At 36.7% G+C, this 18,568-nt stretch overlaps 1 protein-coding gene across 1 annotated transcript in view; it reads right to left on the reverse strand.

Moving 5' to 3' along the window:
- usta (uronyl 2-sulfotransferase a) overlaps positions 1-18,568 on the reverse strand; it is a 215,609-nt gene that overhangs the window by 85,189 nt on the left and 111,852 nt on the right. Inside the window, exon 2 of the mRNA XM_088933854.1 lies at positions 10,882-10,925. Within this exon, the coding sequence (XP_088789980.1) occupies positions 10,882-10,925 (44 nt within the window). The remainder of the gene's footprint in view (positions 1-10,881; positions 10,926-18,568) is intronic.

An 18,568-nucleotide genomic window follows, 5' to 3' on the forward strand; every position in this document is an offset into this window, starting at 1 on the left:
GCACATTTCCTACATTGCTTTGTCGAGATTTTAACTTTATATTTAGGCTCAGATTTCAATTATAAATCGTACACTTATTACTAACAGTAAAAACTGATGTTTTGCTCCCTCTTACCACAAAAATATATATGCATTGTAGCTGGAATTAACTTTATTTCATACGTGTAGCTACTGTGATTCGGACACGTAATGGTTAAAGATGGCGACAAGTCAAGCACCCAGAGGGAGGAGGGGGGGGGGGGGGGCGTCTTCCCACCTCCATAACTAAAATGTCAAATAGGAGTGGCTTAAGCGACATACACAGTCGTGTAACTGACCGTTTGAGGTAGCCTATCGTGTAGATTTTGCTTTGTTGCTGATAGGTTAAGCTTTCGAAACTCAGCCCCAAAGTCATGTGAATGATTTTTCACCCTGTTTCATTGGTTAAACACAATGATCACAAGCACCACCATGGTAACTGGGATGTGTAGTTTTTAATTCAGTTTGAATTATAACTGTACGTACTGTCTTTTTAGGTACCCCCGTGCTGGAAGAATTTGACCTCGGAACGTTTGCCCAGCATATGTACAGATGCAGCCATTCAAAATGCGTGGTAAAACCCCGTACTGAACGAAATTATCTGCAGATATACCGACAGCGCATTATACCGCAGTACATGATTGGCTGGCCAAAATGACCGACAGGCAGCACTCGTGGTGCATTGGTTGTTAGTGAAACGATTGCTTCATTTAATCTATTAATTGTGCATGTTTAAATCCGCTTAATCTTGAATATTAATATGGAATTTTACAACTAAAGGGAAATTTTGGTAGCTGAGCACAAAAATAAATAATAATGTCTTTGAACATCATGAATGATATTAATTTAGGAATATAAACATATTATGTAAGCTGTATATGGCTGGTATTGGTAGTTTAAATAAAAAATACACGCCAGTATTCCACTTTCAAAAATCATTTCAAAGTCTTTCATTTGGTTACTTACTGTGTTTAGTTTGGAAAAGTTTTTATGTGCTCCTTCTGACTATATTAATTTAAATACTTCATAAAAAGTTATAATGTTTTAACCTTTTTTATGGATACTTGCGCTCCTTATCACAGTAAAAAAAGCACTCTTTTTAGAATTTGGTTAATAGGGAATATAATATGGAATCGCATATCTAAAGAAATTGATAATGATATTCAATTATTTATTTATTTTCATATAGCTCAAATTATTAGAGTAGTCCACTTCTGCATCAATTTGACTCATTCACCCACGATTACTTGGAAACATTTTGCCTGCCCTTGCAGTGATGCGGTGTTGTAATTGCTTTGGTGTATGACTTGCATGCTGCAGGTCGGGGATTCGAACCTTGCTCCTGGCCTGAGATTTCTTTTAACAAATAAACATTTCTTTGAAAAACTTAAATAGTAAATATTATGGAAATTACATTGAATTTTTGGGTATTTCTGAAACACCCTCTGTATTTCCTGTTTTCACACAGATAAGAATAAACTACATATGCAAATCTTTTCACAGGCAGAAAGATGTTCTGTGCGTTTACCACAGTACACATTGTTACATTTTTAAGCATCAGTTGAAGCATTCTGAAATCTGTCAAAATCATAAAAAATGTCCTGGATTAAGCAGTTAGAAAACAGGTGGATTTACACTTGTAAAAAACATTCAAATTTTAATAATAAATGACCTTGGACGGTCTGTAAACTGAAGATTTATAGAGGAGACACGTGGTGTCTTTTCTTTCCAGCTTAGAATTAACTTTTACCTATTAGCATATTCCATTGCAGACACTTTATATAACGCTCCGTACTCCTCACAAAGGCTAGGAGTGTTAACACCCCGCTGGGTAACGTTATGTAGAATAAACAGTTCTGGGGGGATAGGAAGGAATTTTCAGTAGCATGTACTGTTGTCATTGTTGGTATTTAACATTCAGCAATCAAATGTCCTGTTTTTTCTTAACGCTCGTTTTCCATACTGTAGTTTTAAAACTTGAACAAAGATGTGCCTCAGTTAAATGGAAAATGATGTCTCTAGTATTATCGAATCCCTCAACTCGTTCACTTGTGATCATTTTGGAAATATTTTGATTTTCCTTTTAACTCGGAGTTCGTACTGTTGAGCTCTCTGAACAAGTTAAGCTTTGATGCAGTACAAATAAATGTATTTCCCACAAGCTATACTGTAGTGGCTTTAAAATTATACAATACAATATTATAATTTTAAAGCCACTACAGTATAGCTTGTGGGAAATACATTTATTTGTACTGCATCAAAGCTTAACTTGTTCAGAGAGCTCAACAGTACGAACTCCGAGTTAAAAGGAAAATCAAAATATTTCCAAAATGATCACAAGTGAACGAGTTGAGGGATTCGATAATACTAGAGACATCATAACAATAACCCAGAGTTATTTCATGCTAATCATGCAATCCAAAGAAGGACACTTAAATTAACATGAAAAGACTTTAAATATATAAATAAGTTAAAAACACTTTTTATGCAGGAAAAACGGGTGTTTTTTCTTCTGTGCGATCAGCTTAATGTCTTTGTGTAAGCTGTAAGTTATTTTACTTTTTCATTAAACATTTTAAAACACTTTAATTTTGTAAATGCAACAAACATTCCGTACAGAAATAAAATAATGTTTTCCACAGGTGTTAAGCATATAAGCAGGTTGCTGACAAAATAGTGTAAACCGTAAAGACCATTCGACAGCTTCTATTTTTTAAAAACATTTAGAAAAGTTTCATCTATACAAATACCACAGACTATTCTCAATTGTTTCTTCTGAATGTCACTTTTAGTTCAAATTTTATTTACATCTAAATAAGAAAGTGAGGTGTTAGCATAAACTATTAGTAATCAATAGTAAACAATTTGCAATGTAATAATTTGCTGCAATTCTTCCACATCTTGTAAAAACATTAATTTACAAGAATTTCATTGATCCGATCATGTATTCGTTTTCCAATCATACGAAGTAAGTTTTGAGAATCTCTGATTCACCATGCCTTTCACATGCTCATAAACGATATTAATTTAGGAACAAAAATATATTAAGTAAACTGTATATGGCTGGTATTGGTAGTTTAAAGAAAAAATACACACCAGTATTCTACTTTCTTCCTAAACATTTTAAGCATCAAAGTCTTACACGTGGTTATTTTGGAAATAATTACTTTGGAAAACATTATAATGTTTTAACCTTTTCTGCAAATACACTCGTTATCAGAGTAAACAAAAGCATACTTTTAGAATTTGATTAATAGGGAATATAATATGGAATCGCGTATCTAAAGAAATTAATAACGATATAATTATATTCAAACTAAAATAGCAAATATTTTGGACACTATATTGACATTTTTTAAATTTCTAAATATCACAACATGTTCAAAGCAAAGTCATTTATTAATAACAACAAATAATTTCAAACTGCTACTGATATTATTACTGATAACAAATATTATAGACACTATGTTGAATTTGTTGGTATTTCTAAATATCACAAAACGTTCAAAGTTAAGTGAGTTAAGTGATTACCATTTTCCATGAATACTTGTGCTCGTTATTGCAGTAAAAGAAACTCATACTTTTCAGAATTTAATTATTTACGCAATAAGGAACAAGAGGCCGTGCTATATCATGGATATAATCACAGTTAAAAGGTGTTGTATTTTAAAAGGCAACCCTTTTAACTGTGACTAAATCCACGATATACTTTAGCACGGTCTCTCGTGCCTTATTGCTTTTATAAAACAGTCCCCAAATATGCGATTGCTGTACAGAATTAATTTAAATTTAAAAGATTTATTTAACACGAAAATTAAGCTGTTTACGTTCCTCTGCCTGAGAATATAGTCCCTCAATGCTACGCAACGCAGAAACACAGCCACAAGTAACATTAACTAACAAAAAGAGGACATTAGCTAGCCAATATGATAAAGGAATAAATTAATTGTTTTTTGTTTATTTCTTCAGCACATTTATCTGAACATTTCCATCGATCGTACAAGCATTGAAAAATGTCGTCAGGCATTTTCTTTTTCACTTTGGTGCTGGTCTCAGTGCCTAGCAGGATATCATTCCTTTGTCGTTAAAATTGGGTTTCCAATAACTAACATTCGTTTTTATGTCCACTATAACAGACATAATCTCCCTTGCTTTTAAACGAGCATTTCATAATTTCTAAGAATGCAACTATGCAATACTTACCATTCAACTAGAGCACAAAATATCACAATATCACGTTTACACTGTTAACTGTTCAGGAAAGAGTGAATGAAAGAAGTCATGTCAAGTACAATAATTCAGTGATCAATAATAACAGTTGTAGGACAAGAAACAAAAGATAGTGAAAACGTAAGCTTTTTAAGGCTAAAACTAAAATTCAGTCTACAAATTAAGGCAAATGAAAATTAAGGATGTTAAAGTACTAGAGGTGTAAAAAATACAAAAATGCACATGAGCAAAAAGTTTTAAAATGGAGCAGGTGTAACTTTGAAGTAAGCAAACAGAAAAAAGCCATGACTAGACATAGTGCAGAAGAGGGATGCAGGAACACTTGTTTAGGTATACAATAAAATCACAGAATTGTGTGTGTTACAAAAGAACATGCAAACATGAAATAGATTTGGCAGAGAGTGAGGAATCATGCATAATGCATAAAATTAGCATGCATAAAAAACAGCAATTCTGTCAGAGAGCCGTATATGAATTAGTAATAAACAGTTTCATGGAGGGCTTCTCAGGTTTTTATAGCTTTTAAAGTCATGCATGTCTAAGTTAAGCAGGAACATATCATTACATCTCATTTTTTATTTCTTTTTTAAAAATTTAAAAACTGGTTTGCCCTCATTGACAGCTGACACTCCTCCACACACTTAAGTGAAAAATTAATAACGCCAATGTAAACGTCATATTTACAATTTGTTGATAATAAAAATGTTAAGTTCTCTAAAGCTTTCTCAGTCAAGTACGAGAATTCACCTAGGGAGCTGTGTAAGCATGCGTAGGCAGCAAAAGATCTGCTAAACAGGGACGAAAACGCTTTCAGAGAAAACAATTTTTCAGGTGTGAAGAATACAGATCCCTAATTCAATTTCAGCCTAAAACTGTCCCCACACACCCTGCCCCCTGCCGATTAGAATATACACAAAGCACTGAAAGCTTTACAGTAGATGATCAGGTGTTTCGCAGACGTAGCCATAGTACGTAATTCAGGATTTATGAACTCACATCTGGGATTCTATTAATTAAAAGTACATTTTTTTGTAAAAACCGCACCAGGTATTAGATCTTATATTAAAGTTATATCACTGGGCAGTGGCTAGCCTCAGGACAGCACTGCTAGAGCACCACAACTTCTTAACACTCGTTTTTCCATACTAGTTTGAGTCTTTGTGTAAGCTGTAAGTTCTTTTCAAACAAACATTTGAAACACTTTAATATTGTAAACTTGACACACATTCTGTACAGAAGTAAAATTATGTTTACTATAGGTGTTAAGCAGGTTAGCAGGATACTGATAAAATAGCGCACCGTCCACCACTGCCCAGTGATATAACTTTAATATAAATAAGATCTAGTACCTGGTGCAGTTTTTCCCCCCAAAAAAGAAAGAAGAACAACTAATTCGACACAGAAATACTTTATTTTTTCATTGACAAAAAGGTCCCTCCTATTCATATGAAAGGCAGTGACGTCACTGCGCTGGCAAGCCCTCAGTCACCTGACCAGCCGATGCACTGCATCAGAGAGAATCAGTATAGCTTCTGGGAAGTACATTTTTCCAGCATCAAAGATTAGCTAGTTCAGAGCGCCCTACATTACAAACTCCAAGCGTTTCATTTTGAGCTGAAGACCCTCACATCTGAAGAAGGCTTCACAGCGTTTTTGCTGTGTTTTCTCTCTTCTCTTCAGCATGGAATAAACTTGTTCCTTTGCTGACTATGCAGGCTGATGCAGCCATCCACCTGAAGCAGTTAGTGTTGTACAGTGATAACAGACGTGGGTAATGTCATCCTCATTAAACAATGTGCTTATCGCGCAAATTCTGCTAAACTAAAAATTAGACACAAGAAGAGTATTATTGGACAATATTGTGAGGGTCTCTGTAAACTGAAGAGTTATAGAGGAGACACGTGTCGCCTCTTTTTACACTTGTAAAAAAGAACATTCCACTCAGTGGGCGGTGTATTGTTAACTCAATCACCTGCTAATTCGTTTTACACCACTGGAAGACAGGATAATGTGATTGCACTGTATCTGTATGAAATGTGTTTCACACAGTTACACAACCCAAAGCAAGGCTTGAAAAGGTCAGAGGACCTGCCGAGTTCGTAAAACTCTTAGTTGCAGCATTGTGGGTGTTGTGGTTTAAATGCTATTGGCTCGTAAACAGCATCCCCCTATCCCAGTGCATAGTCCCACATTAAATAAAACGATGAGAAAAAGAGATTTACAATGGAAAGCTGTGTTAGTTTTCTGTGTAAAAAAATCGGTTTGAACATCATGGGTTCTGTTCTTTAAAAGCTGTTGAGTAAAGAATAGGAATTTTCCTGCTGTCAGCAGTATTGTGAATATAGTTGACCCTTACCTGAATTAAAACAGGACATAAAGAAAGGGTTTCAGAAATAAAACAAAGCTTTATTCCCGTGCTTACAGTCTGGGTAATTTGAGTGAAGGCTGTGAAAATATTTGTCAGTCTGTCCATGGGGGGAAGGGGGACTGTCTTTCATTGGAAGGTTTGTCTATTCTACTCTGAGAATGTAGAGGGGGAGGAAAAGTACCTGTGGTCATTTTTTTCACTGACAACGCCGTGTTGTGTTAACAAAAACTACAGTATGCTTAACAGCTGTTCAACCGGTTTAATTCAAAACACTTCATTCAGTGGGGCAATTTAACAGACGCCTCAAGCCTTAAAATGAAAGCGTATATATCGTAATTAGAATTGAGAATAACAAAGCAGTATTAAAAATACCACAAACAATAATCATGTTTCTGGTCATTCTTAACAGTATTACTTTAATAATAATAATTTCAAGCTTCTTGTAACTTTTTCAGAGTAATCTTTTTCTTCGGTTTTCAAACGCAGTCAAGTTAGCTTGAAGTTCGAAAACAATCTTGGCACGCCTGTAGCGTTTTCATGAGACCTCCTAGAGTTACGAGACGACTTGCTTTATGTTCAGGTAGATTGCCAGGAGAAAGGATTTGGTAATCACTTAACTCGCTTAACTTTGAATGTTTTGTGAGATTTAGAAATTCCAACAAATTCAATATAGTGTTGATAATATTTATTATTTTTTCTCTTGTTTCGCGGATGTGTTATGAACTGTGTAAACTTTGTACATAGTACCCCTTTTTAAAAAAAAAGTCCTGAAGTCCTGATTCCTTTTCACATTGGCAAATGTGCTTTGCATAAAAAAGAAGAACAGTGGTTAAGAAAGTTGCAAATTCAAGTCTTTTTAAATACGTGGCTCAATGGACAGGTCGAATCTTCACACGACCCTTGATGCCCATGTTTATTAAAGAAGGAGACAATGCGAAACTGATTACTTCTTCAGATTTTTTAAAAAGGACACCACTACGAGGTATTAAGATGTGTTCGTTAAAGCCTCGTTGAAAGAACATACAACTGTTTGTGAATGTTCGCTTTTTAAGGCTACACCCACAGCTCTTCTGATTCGGGTATGATATTGGAAACAAATTTAATTTTCCTGTTCACACAAACACATAGAAGATAATGATATTAAATGCAAAATTCACTGACACCCCCCACCCGGGCAAACAGAGGAAAAAAGTTGCAAAACTGTTACTCTTGCGCTGGTAACAGAGTGCTTGAACTCGGCAGATGGGGTTACTGGAGGTCAAAGTCACCGTGCATGGTCAACAAGGCGTTATATCTCGGGAACGAAAGCAGCACAAATGCTACTTTCAACGGCACAAACCGGCACAAAAGCAGCACTAACGATTGAGACCAGTCCAGTTCCCCTACGACGTTGTAGGGGGGCTGAGTGAGGGGAACTAAATCACTTAGAATCTTGGAGTACTAATTGTAAAAATAACCCTTCTTCCTTCATTTGTTTAACTCAAAGAATTCCGTGAATAAAGGGCACTCTGAACGAGTTTTCAGAGTCAAGACAACGGTTTCAAAATAAAAAAAACATCAAACCTTAGATTGGATGAGAACGTCATGATTGTTTCGCAAGGATGTGAACTTTGAACGTTCTGTGATATTTAGAATTACCAACAAATTCAATATAGTATCGATAATATTTATTATCAATAATAACGACAGTAGTAGCAGCTTGAAATAATTCGTTATTAACAAATGACTTAGCTTCGAACATGTGATATTTAGAAATTTAAAAAATGTCAATATTGTGTCCATAATATTTGCTATTTTAGTTTTTCAAAGAAATGTTTAATTATTAAAAGAAAACTAATGGCGACAGCTAGGTTCGAACACCTAACCTCTAAGTTACACACTTAAGCCATCACGCCACAGACGTAATCATGTGTAAAAGAGTGAAACTGAAGCAGACATATCCAAAGAAAGTGTACTACTGTGATCATTTGAGCTAGAGTACATGAAAATAATCATATTGTTATTAATTTCTTTAGATACGCGATTCCATATTATATTTTCTGTTAATCAAATTCTAAAAGTATGCTTTTGTTTACTGCGATAACGAGCATATCCGCAGAAAAGGTTTAAACATTATAACTTTTTGCAAAGTATGTAAACTTAATATGGTCAGAAGGAGCACGTAAAAACATTTCCAAAATTACCACATATAAGACTTTGATGTGTGGAAGACCGAGTTAAAAGGTCAAGACAGTAACTGGTCTTCTAAGGTTTTCTGTTCACACCTAAGACCACTGTCTTTCTGCAAACTAAAGCCTGTGATTCTTCACACCCATTCAACCAGAGAGAAATTAAACAGATTGCAGGATGCCAAATGGCATCTTCCTGTCCTGTTTTGCTTGACTTGTGACACTGCCCCTTTCCCTGTATGTTCCTGTATGTTAAAGTCTTGCCTACTTTTAATGTATAAAAAGGAAAGTATAACTTCAGTACAGGGAGCATGTCTTGAGTGCTAGGGGAAACCCTTTCTCTGTGATATGCTCCCCTTCAGCTGATTGAATTAAAGATCTCTGTTTGACAATCTCCCAACCTGAGTGAAGACTGAGTTTTCTTCGACAGATGCTTAAAATGTTTAGCAAGAAAGTGGAATACTGGTGTGTATTTTTATTTAAACTACCAATACCAGCCATATACAGTTTACGTAATATGTTTATGTTCCTAAATTAATATTGTTTATGACCATCAGACACGTTATGCTCCTCTTCTTTTTATGCTCAGCTACTAAAATTTCCTTTTAGTTGTAAAATTCCATATAAATATTCAATACTAAGCGGATTAAAACGTGTACAGTAAAGAGATTAAATGATTACATCTTTGCACCACGAGTGCCCCTGTCAGTCATTTTGGCCAGCCAATCACGTACCGCGGTACAACGCAGTGATAATTGCATGCGGTACAGGTTTGTACCATGCATTTTGAATGGCTGCATTTGTAGGTGCGCTTTGCCTCCCTGATGACACGGGACAGGTTTGCCCTCGCAGTCCTGATGGCTGCCTTGTTGCCTGATCTGAACACAGAATCAGAAACAACATCTCTAGTACGACCATACTGAACACCAGAACACCCAAGGGCTGTGTACTCAGCCCACTGCTGTTCACGCTGATGACTCGTGACTTTACTGCTAAATAAAATTGCAAATTACATCATCAAGGTTGCCAAATGACATGATACCACAAACGCTGCACACACAAAGTCTCCTTTATTGTGGACGATCCCTCCCACCCCTCCTGCAACCTCTTTGTCCTCCTACCATCTGGTAAAAGGTATTGCAGTATACGGGTCAGCTCCACCAGACTCCGTAACAGCTTTTTTCCACAGGCTGTCAGGCTCCTCAACAAGCTCCTGGTACCTACTGCACCTACTCCAAATCTGGAAACTTAGATATTTTTTGCCTAATGTCAGGCATACTGTCTGATGTATTTTTTGCACAATTCTGTGCACAATCCTGTAAAGTAAATTTCACTATGCACATTGCACTTTATGTACCCTGTACCCTGTCAGAAATGTGTATATCTACATTGTTAATAGCATTGTCTTTTCAGTGCCTTGTCTGTATTCGCACTGTAGACCTGAAGAACAATATCTCGCTCCTCTGTATACTTGTATATGGCTGGAATGACAAATGAACTTGAACTTGAATGCTTTCCAAATGACTACCAGGGGTAAATCCTTCTGGGCGTAATAGGCCGGCCGGAGTGTGATGCTGACCACATCAACTCCACTTCCAGTGTTGGATGGTTGAGAAAAATGGTGGCCCTTGCCCCCCATTCCCCCATGGGCCTTTATGGCCTGAAAAGAGAACCTTACTTACCTACCTACATGTAAATAATGTTAAAAATAAATGGATCTTTAATATAAATATATAATGAATTATACTGGAAGGCACCTAAACATGAAAAAATAGTTGAATTTGTCACTTTTATAACCAAATCTTTGTATAAGCAAAGTAAAATAAAACAATAAAATAAATGTAAAATACAAATAAGTATCTAAACTGTTTTATTTATTAATTAGCAGAGAACATCAGAGAAATATAAAATAATGTTTGTTAATGATTTTGACTGTATAGTATGTATAAAATGACTTGCTTGGCTGTTAACTGTTACTCTGGATTCTTGGTTATTAATGCTATCTTACTGCTGCACAAAAAAGTTTCAGTAGCAGATATTTGGCAGGGAAAAGAGGATTTGAAAGAGGATTAGAAAAAGGAAAGATCATTCTTTTACCCTTGGAACTGGTGGGCCATGGTCATCTAGAAAAGTGGAATTTCCTGTAACATAAAAAGAAATAACCATAGGTTAATGCATGATTTTCAGATCATGTCTTCTGCCATTCTGAGCTAAAAGTAAAAATGTAAACAAAATGTAAGATGCAAAACAAAGCACAAACAAAGTACAAAAGATAAGATAGTGTTTTTTTCATTTTGCAGATTTGATTTGAACATTGAAATGCGTTTAAGGCGTTATTTATTGCCAACTCTTAACTAGAAACAATAATAGGAAAACAAATCTGGCTCAAGAACTGTAGAAAGACTGTAGAAAGAGAACATTTCATGATACTGAGTGTTACTGCACATTCTATTTTATCACCATATAAGTGAATAAACTTTAGAGTACACAGAGAACACATGACAGCAAAGGCATTGATTACCACAAAGGATGTTCTATAACTACTCCTGCAGGATAAAATACTTTTGTCTTTGTTACGAAAAAATAACCGGAAATTATGAAATGTGCTAAGGACTTTACAATGACTGGTGAAAATTGAGAAATCCAAATATAACATCTTTTTCTCATCAAATATTTAAAACAACAGTCTTACTATGTTGAAAATGTTAAACCTACAGATAGGTAAGTCAGAACAGTAAAGTCCAAGAAACACCAGTAATTTCCATCTGTAGTCCTGGAAAACCACTTTCTATTCTATGTCTTTTCTATTCTTTGCTCCATGTGAGTTCTTAATGGGAAGCTAATCAATTTCAGTTTACTATTTGGGGCATGCTTGCAAATTTACTTTCAACTCTTAAGAAGTCAATTGGGAATTTGACTAATTAATTTCCATCAAACCTGTAGAAGTTGTCTGAGTTTCAGAACTGCTCTTAATCAGATTTGTTGCCTAAAATGTAACCAACTAGCCCTTTACAGAAGGTAAAATTCTGTTGCAGCATTAATTGTGGCAGCATTACAAAGGACCATTACACTTGTGTGTTCATCAACTGACCAACTAGTAAGAGCAGTTTAGTCAGAATTAACAGTGTAGCAGCAAGGCTTATTAAAATACGGGAATTAAAGTTTGCTGCTCCCTTGCCAGTCTCTCTCTCCCTCATCTCAAGTGGTGCTTGATACAGAGAGGCCATTCCATTTGGTTCACAGTTAAGGTGTTTTTTCTAGCCAATAGAGTGTCCTGATAAGGAACAACTCCCAATGCTGAGATTCTCCAGCAACCCTAATAAATGGTCATCTCTGGCACCTTACTGTCTGGGAAGATTGCAAGGAAGAGTATCATCCCAAGTTGTTTACAACCCTAAGGTAAGAGTGCATTGTTACTCATCCTCAGCCAATCAGGAACTGGTGGGGGAGGTTAACCCTACGTGGGTCTCGGATGCCCACGGAACTTTCAACCAATGGACGACCGTAGTTCCTCCAGGTAAAACAGGCAGCACAGAGTTCCTTAGGGTGCCTCCTGGACATTCTCGACTCAGCTCCTCCTGAACATCCTCAGACTCAGCCCGGACAATCACGTAACGGCCAGTGTGTTCGAGTGTCAGAACTTTCCTTTGTTCTAAGAGTCGAGTACGGAGGTTGCCAGCGCGTAACCAAAGGATCCACCTGAGGTTAGCACAGCAGCAAGCCTCGTGAACCCACCGCAAACGCTCACCTGATCAACAAGTGAACTATGGTCGGAACTGTGGACAGCTGAATCTAAGTATTCAGAACTAGCGCTACATCAGGAATGAACCAGTCTTCTTCTTGTCTAAAGAGTGTGACCTGCTTGGACCTGCAGTCACTTTTCTCCGTGCACAAACTCTGCTAGTAAGCCAGAACTAACTAGCCGGTCTTCAGAGAGCCCACTGCCAGCATCATAGCAGGAATCTCTCCCACGTCGCACGCCGAACCAGCACTGCCTGGCACCGAGTCAGAGAGCACCGATTAGACACAGCAACAGCCTACCACTGTCTTTGTATCCGCGGGAGATCTGAATCCGCAGAGATTGGATGAGTATTCAACATTCTGCATTACAGCTCGAGAATTAATTTGTTACCTCAACCCCAGTTGATATCAATTTAATTCCTATGAGTGATGTACTTGCTAGTATTCTGCTAACCCTCACGATAAGATCTGTTATGTTTATATGCACATTTTATGCATTAATAAATGTATTCTCGTGTATTAGTATCCACGTATGTGCGTTGTTTGAGTTATCCCGAAAGGTTGATTCTAATAGCCATCAAAGAGTCATTTTGTGACTTACTGCTACAGTTAATAATTGTCCCAGTAAATGCACAAACCCCTACATTTATTAGTGCCTCGTGAGAGGATGCCTACAACAGCAAGTGAGTTGAGGGCAGGCTACTAATGGCTTGCAGTGCCCATTTTTTTACACACAGGTGTAGGTGTTATTGATGTAACAAAAACATGCATAAAAAGCAACAAAGTAAAAGAACATATATCTGTGAAACTATATACTGTGAACATCAGTGCTTATTGTTCACTCAGGATTACAGTGTGCAGAGTTAATAACCTCAGAGTGAAAATACACATCAGCCATAATGTGTCACAGTCTAGCTCGAAAGGTTTTACCAGATAAATCACATTTATATTCTCAGACACAAGTAAATATGCATTTAATACTGAACTAAATATAAAAACATGCCTCTGCAACAATAGTTTTGTTAAGAATGATGTGAATAATTAAATTTAATACTCCATTGTCCAGATGTCCTTGTTGAGTTTAAACTTCACACTGGTAAAAGCTGTCTGGGCTTACGTAGCAGCTTCTCAGTGCTGGAAGTGTCCTAACACTGGAGAGAAAGAGCTTTTGCCTTGCTTTTCTTAACAGCTTGCGGTATAATCCAGAAGTGTCTGGAGAATGATGTTAGGGAAGGCACAGCGAGGTAGGTTGGGATGAAAGACAGGGGGCGGTGACTGAAGTGATCCGGGGGAGCGCAGGCGAAGGAGTCCAAAGGAGGTCCAATAGGGTTGCCGAGTCACAGTCCATAATCCAAAAAGCCAGAAGATCCATCCGAGACGAACAGTTAAAAACCAGGGAAGAGGGAACTGGAACTAAGAACATGGAGGATTAAAAGCATAATGGGGCTAGGCGCTCCGAGCCCCGGACCCAGAGGTCAGGACGCCATACTGAAACCTATGGCCTCGGGGCACTCCTGGACCCAGTGGTAGGCAGGCTTCTAGGTGTCCGTCTTCCAAAGCTGAGCCCGGAACCACGGAGACGCCAGACTTAAATAATAAGAGGGGAACGAGGGACAGGTGGACGTAATGAAAATAAATAATAAAAGAAAGGTGGGAGCACCCTCTAGATGAGGGATAACAACCATCACAGGCAGCTCTGCCAAATTTGTGCCCTGCTGACTTAGGTCTTTAATACAGTTAGTGCACAGTTTGTCTTCTTAATGTTTACAAAGTAGCTTGTCTAATTGCCTAATTTCGTTGATCAGGCAAAAATAACAGTCGGTTTGCGAACTCAAGATCTCTTCTATCTTGGGCAGAATTCTGTACTTTCTTGACTCACTATCTCAGCCTGGCTTCTTGGAGAAATGTCCTGACTTGGACTCATTGTAGTTATGTGTTTGTAAAGGTCAGTTGGCCAATTTTGAGAGAGATGTTCAAATCGGTAAATTAACCAGAAAAAAAGGACTTGGGTTCTAGTTGGTGATTGGCCAAATTGCTATCATGTTTGTTTCTGGTACCCACCTACAAATCCCCAATTCATAGATCTTCCTTTGGGTGACCTTTGACCTGTAGTTCATGGGATTGAGCCAATCTATGCTATATACAGATACAGCCATTCAAAAAGCACGGAGTACGCTGCGTTAAAACGTGGCAGGCATGGCGCATCACAATGCGTCATACTGCGTCATACTACAGTTATGATAATAGTATCTGGAATCACCTTGTAAAATCGCCAGGTGGAGCTAATAAAGCTTAACGTCTCATGTACAGCATTTGAGCTGTCACCAGAAAACACCCATTTCGAATCCTGGTCACTGCTGAGGGACAATCTTTTTCCAATTAAGAATTTAAGTTGTATACTCTTTAGACTTTTAATAATTTTAAACCATGTATTACAGCATGTTAAATCATTAAACGTTAAAAAGTCGGATATATTTTATAAAAGCAAGATTGCTCAGTTGGACAACAGTACAAACCTTCCACCTTCATCATAAATATTTTAATTATGCAGAAGTATTTTATGCATCAAAGTCTTTACGGAAAATATTACTAATAGTATTAATAATGAATGACCTTGGACATGCTGTAAGTTCAAAGTAAAGTATTGGTCCACTTTCTTTGTAATGATCAGTTTGTAATGTTGCATCAGTTTAACTGTTGCAACACGAAAATACTTTATTTTTTCATTGACAAAAAGTAACACCACAACATTTCGTTGATCCGATCATGTATTCGTTTCCAATCATACAAAGTAAGTTTTGAGAATCTTCAATTCACCATGCCTATAATGTTTTCCCAGGGATTGCTCATAAATTATATTAATTTAGGAACATAAACATATTATGTAAACTGTATACGACTGGTATTGGTAGTTTAAATAAAAATTACACACCTGTATTCCACTTTCTTCCTAAACATTTTAAGCATCGAAGTCTTTCATTCGGTTACATACTGTGGTTATTTTGAAAAAGTTTTTATGTGCTCCTTCTGACTATATTAAGTTTATATACATCGTAAAAAGTTATAATGTTTTAACCATTTCTGTGAATACTTACGCTCGTTATCGCAGTAAAAAAACGCATACTTTTTAGAATTTGATTAATATTGAATATTATATGGAATCGCATATCTAAAGAAATTAATGATATAATTATGTTCATATACTGTAGCTCAAATTATCACAGTAGTACACTTTCTTTGAAAATGTCTGCATTAGTTTAACTCATTCCCATGTGATTAAGTGTGTGGCATAATGGGTTAGTTGTGTGCCCTGCGTGCTGGAAGTCGGGGGTTTGAACCCAGCTGTCGCCATGAGTTTTCTTTTAACAAATAAATATTTCTTTGAAAAACTAAAATAGCAAATATTATGGACATTATATTGACATTTTTTATATTTCTAAATATCACAACATGTTCGAAGCTAAGTGATTTATTAATAACAACGAATAATTTCAAACTGCTACTGTACTGCCACTACTGTCGTTATTACTGAAAATAAATATTATCGACACTATATTGAATTTGTTGGTAATTCTAAATATCTCAAAACGTTCAAAGTTCACATCCTTGTGAAACAATCATGACTTTCTCATCCAATCTAAGGTTTGATGTTTTTTTTTTATTTTGAAACTGTGATCTTGACAAACTCGTTCAGAGAGCCCTACATTACAAACTTTCTTCGCAAAGTTCTTTAATTTAAACAAATGAAGGAAGAAGCATTATTTTTACAATTGCCACTCCGAGATTCTGACTGATTTAATTCCCCTCATTTAGCTGAAACAGATAAAGAAATCATGCAATATTTACAGTAAGGGAACAAGTAATAGGTTTTTTCCATGTTGAAAAGAGAAGAGATAAAACACATTTTGGCTGTAAAGCCTTCAGATATTAGCTCGTCAGTATAGTACACGTTTATCTGTACCATCTGTCGTGATAGACAACTTACTGCACTATAGCTCTGGTAAGGAGACAAACTATGGCCAAAATCAAGAAGACTCTCTCACACCAAAAAATGAAGATGAAAAGAAATGGGAAGTCAACAAGAGACAGGTTGTGAAAACTGGGTGAAAACTCAGCTGAATCTCCAGATTTAAATCCAATAGAGATGGTATGGCATTCCCGACTCAAACAAGTATTGTACAGTGATATAAACGTGGGTAATGTCATCGCGCTGGCAAGCCGGCTTGCAGAGAGAACAGAGTTAGCTTGCAGAGAAAGTAATTGTCCTGCTTTTTGTCCATCACTTAATAAAAAGGTCAGTCTAGAACACGTTATTTATTACTGTTTATTTTTGGGCTTTACATTTACGTTTATAATAGAGAGTCCCCATTACCCCTTTTGTGTGTTTAAAATGTGTGTTTAATTAAATGCTTGTGTTGATTCACAATCTGACAATGCAACGCAAATCGTTAGAAGATGTGGAAGTGCAACAATTTATCACAGTGCGAATTTTAATACTAATTATTGATTACTAATAGTTTATGCACCTATACATTTAGTTGTATATAAAATATTGAACTGTGACATAACAGTCAGAAATACAGTCAGCGCCGCCTCTTCTCTGACTGAGCTCAGTGGGTGGTGCACTGTTATCTCAATAGTGCCACATTAAATAAAGCCACGAGAAAAAGAGATTCACGACGCAAAGCTGTGTAAGTCTTATGTGTAAAAAATCAGTTTGAACATCATGGATGCTGTTTTTAAAAAGCTGTTGAGTAAAGAATAGGAATTGTCCTGCTGTCAGCAGTATTGTGAATATAGTTTACCCTTACCTGAATTAAAACAGGACATTTTGGGATGGAGCGGTGGCTCTGTGGCTAAGGATCTGCGCCTGTGGCTGGAAAGATGCTGGTTCAAATCCTGCAGCCGGCAGAGGAATCCTACTCTGTTGGGCTCCTAAGCAAGGCCCTTAACCCCAACTGCTCCAGGGGTGCTGTACAATGGCAGACCCTGCGCTCTGACCCCAGGCTCTCTCCCTGTCTGTGTGTCTCATGGAGAGCAAGCTGGGGCAGGTGAAAAGATAATTCCTAATGCAAGAAATTGTAAAGGGTTAATAAAGTGATGTTATTATTATTATAACGAAAGGGTTTCAGAAATTAAACAAAGCTTTATTCCCGTGCTTACAGCCTAGGTAATTGGAGACTGTGCCGTTCTGCTTCAAGTTAGCGTCGAAAACGATTTTGGCACTTCCGTAGCATTTTCACGAGACCTCCTAGAGTTACGAGAACACTTGCTTTATGTTTTTGACAGGTGCATAAACTATTATTTATCAATAATTAGTATTAAAACTCACACCATGATAAATTGTTGCACTTTCACATCTTGTAAAAACATTAATTTGCAAGACTGTGTTCAAACATATGTTAAATCTGACAAGAAAAAAACCAGGGTTCACTTTTTTTCTGTCTCTCCCTACTCTCTCTCACCCGTTGTGATTCAGACACCAAATCATTAAAAATGGGAACAGGTCAGGCAGGAAAAGGGAAGGGGGAGTAGGGAGGCATCTTTCCCCCTTTTTCTTCCTTGTGATCAGCTTGGAATCTTTGTGTAAGCTGTAAGTCTTTTTTTACTTGTTTATTAAACATTTTAAACACTTTAATTTTGTAAACGCAACATTTCGTACAGATACAGTACAATCACATTTTCCCATCTTCTCGTGGTGTGAAGCAAATTAGCAGGTGGTTGAGAAAATAGCGCACAACCCACTGAGCTCAGTCAGAGAAGATGCGGCGCCGTAAGTAGAGTGTTTATAGCACTGAGCGCGTCTGCCTTTAAAACCTAATAATGGAATGTAAATAATTTCTTTTAACTTGAAATCTTTTAATTATTATTAAACATAGCTTTCTCACCAGTTAGTTTTATATTTGAAACAAAGCAGGGGCTTATTGTACGTTCTAATGACATTACACATGGAAAGATTATACATTTTATTTTTTTTTAAATAAATTTTAGAAAAGTTTCATCTAAATAAATATTACAGACTATTTTCGATTGTATTTCTGAA

Source organism: Atractosteus spatula, chromosome 2, assembly GCF_055471065.1.
Source record: "Atractosteus spatula isolate fAtrSpa1 chromosome 2, fAtrSpa1.hap1, whole genome shotgun sequence".
NCBI lineage: Eukaryota > Metazoa > Chordata > Actinopteri > Semionotiformes > Lepisosteidae > Atractosteus > Atractosteus spatula.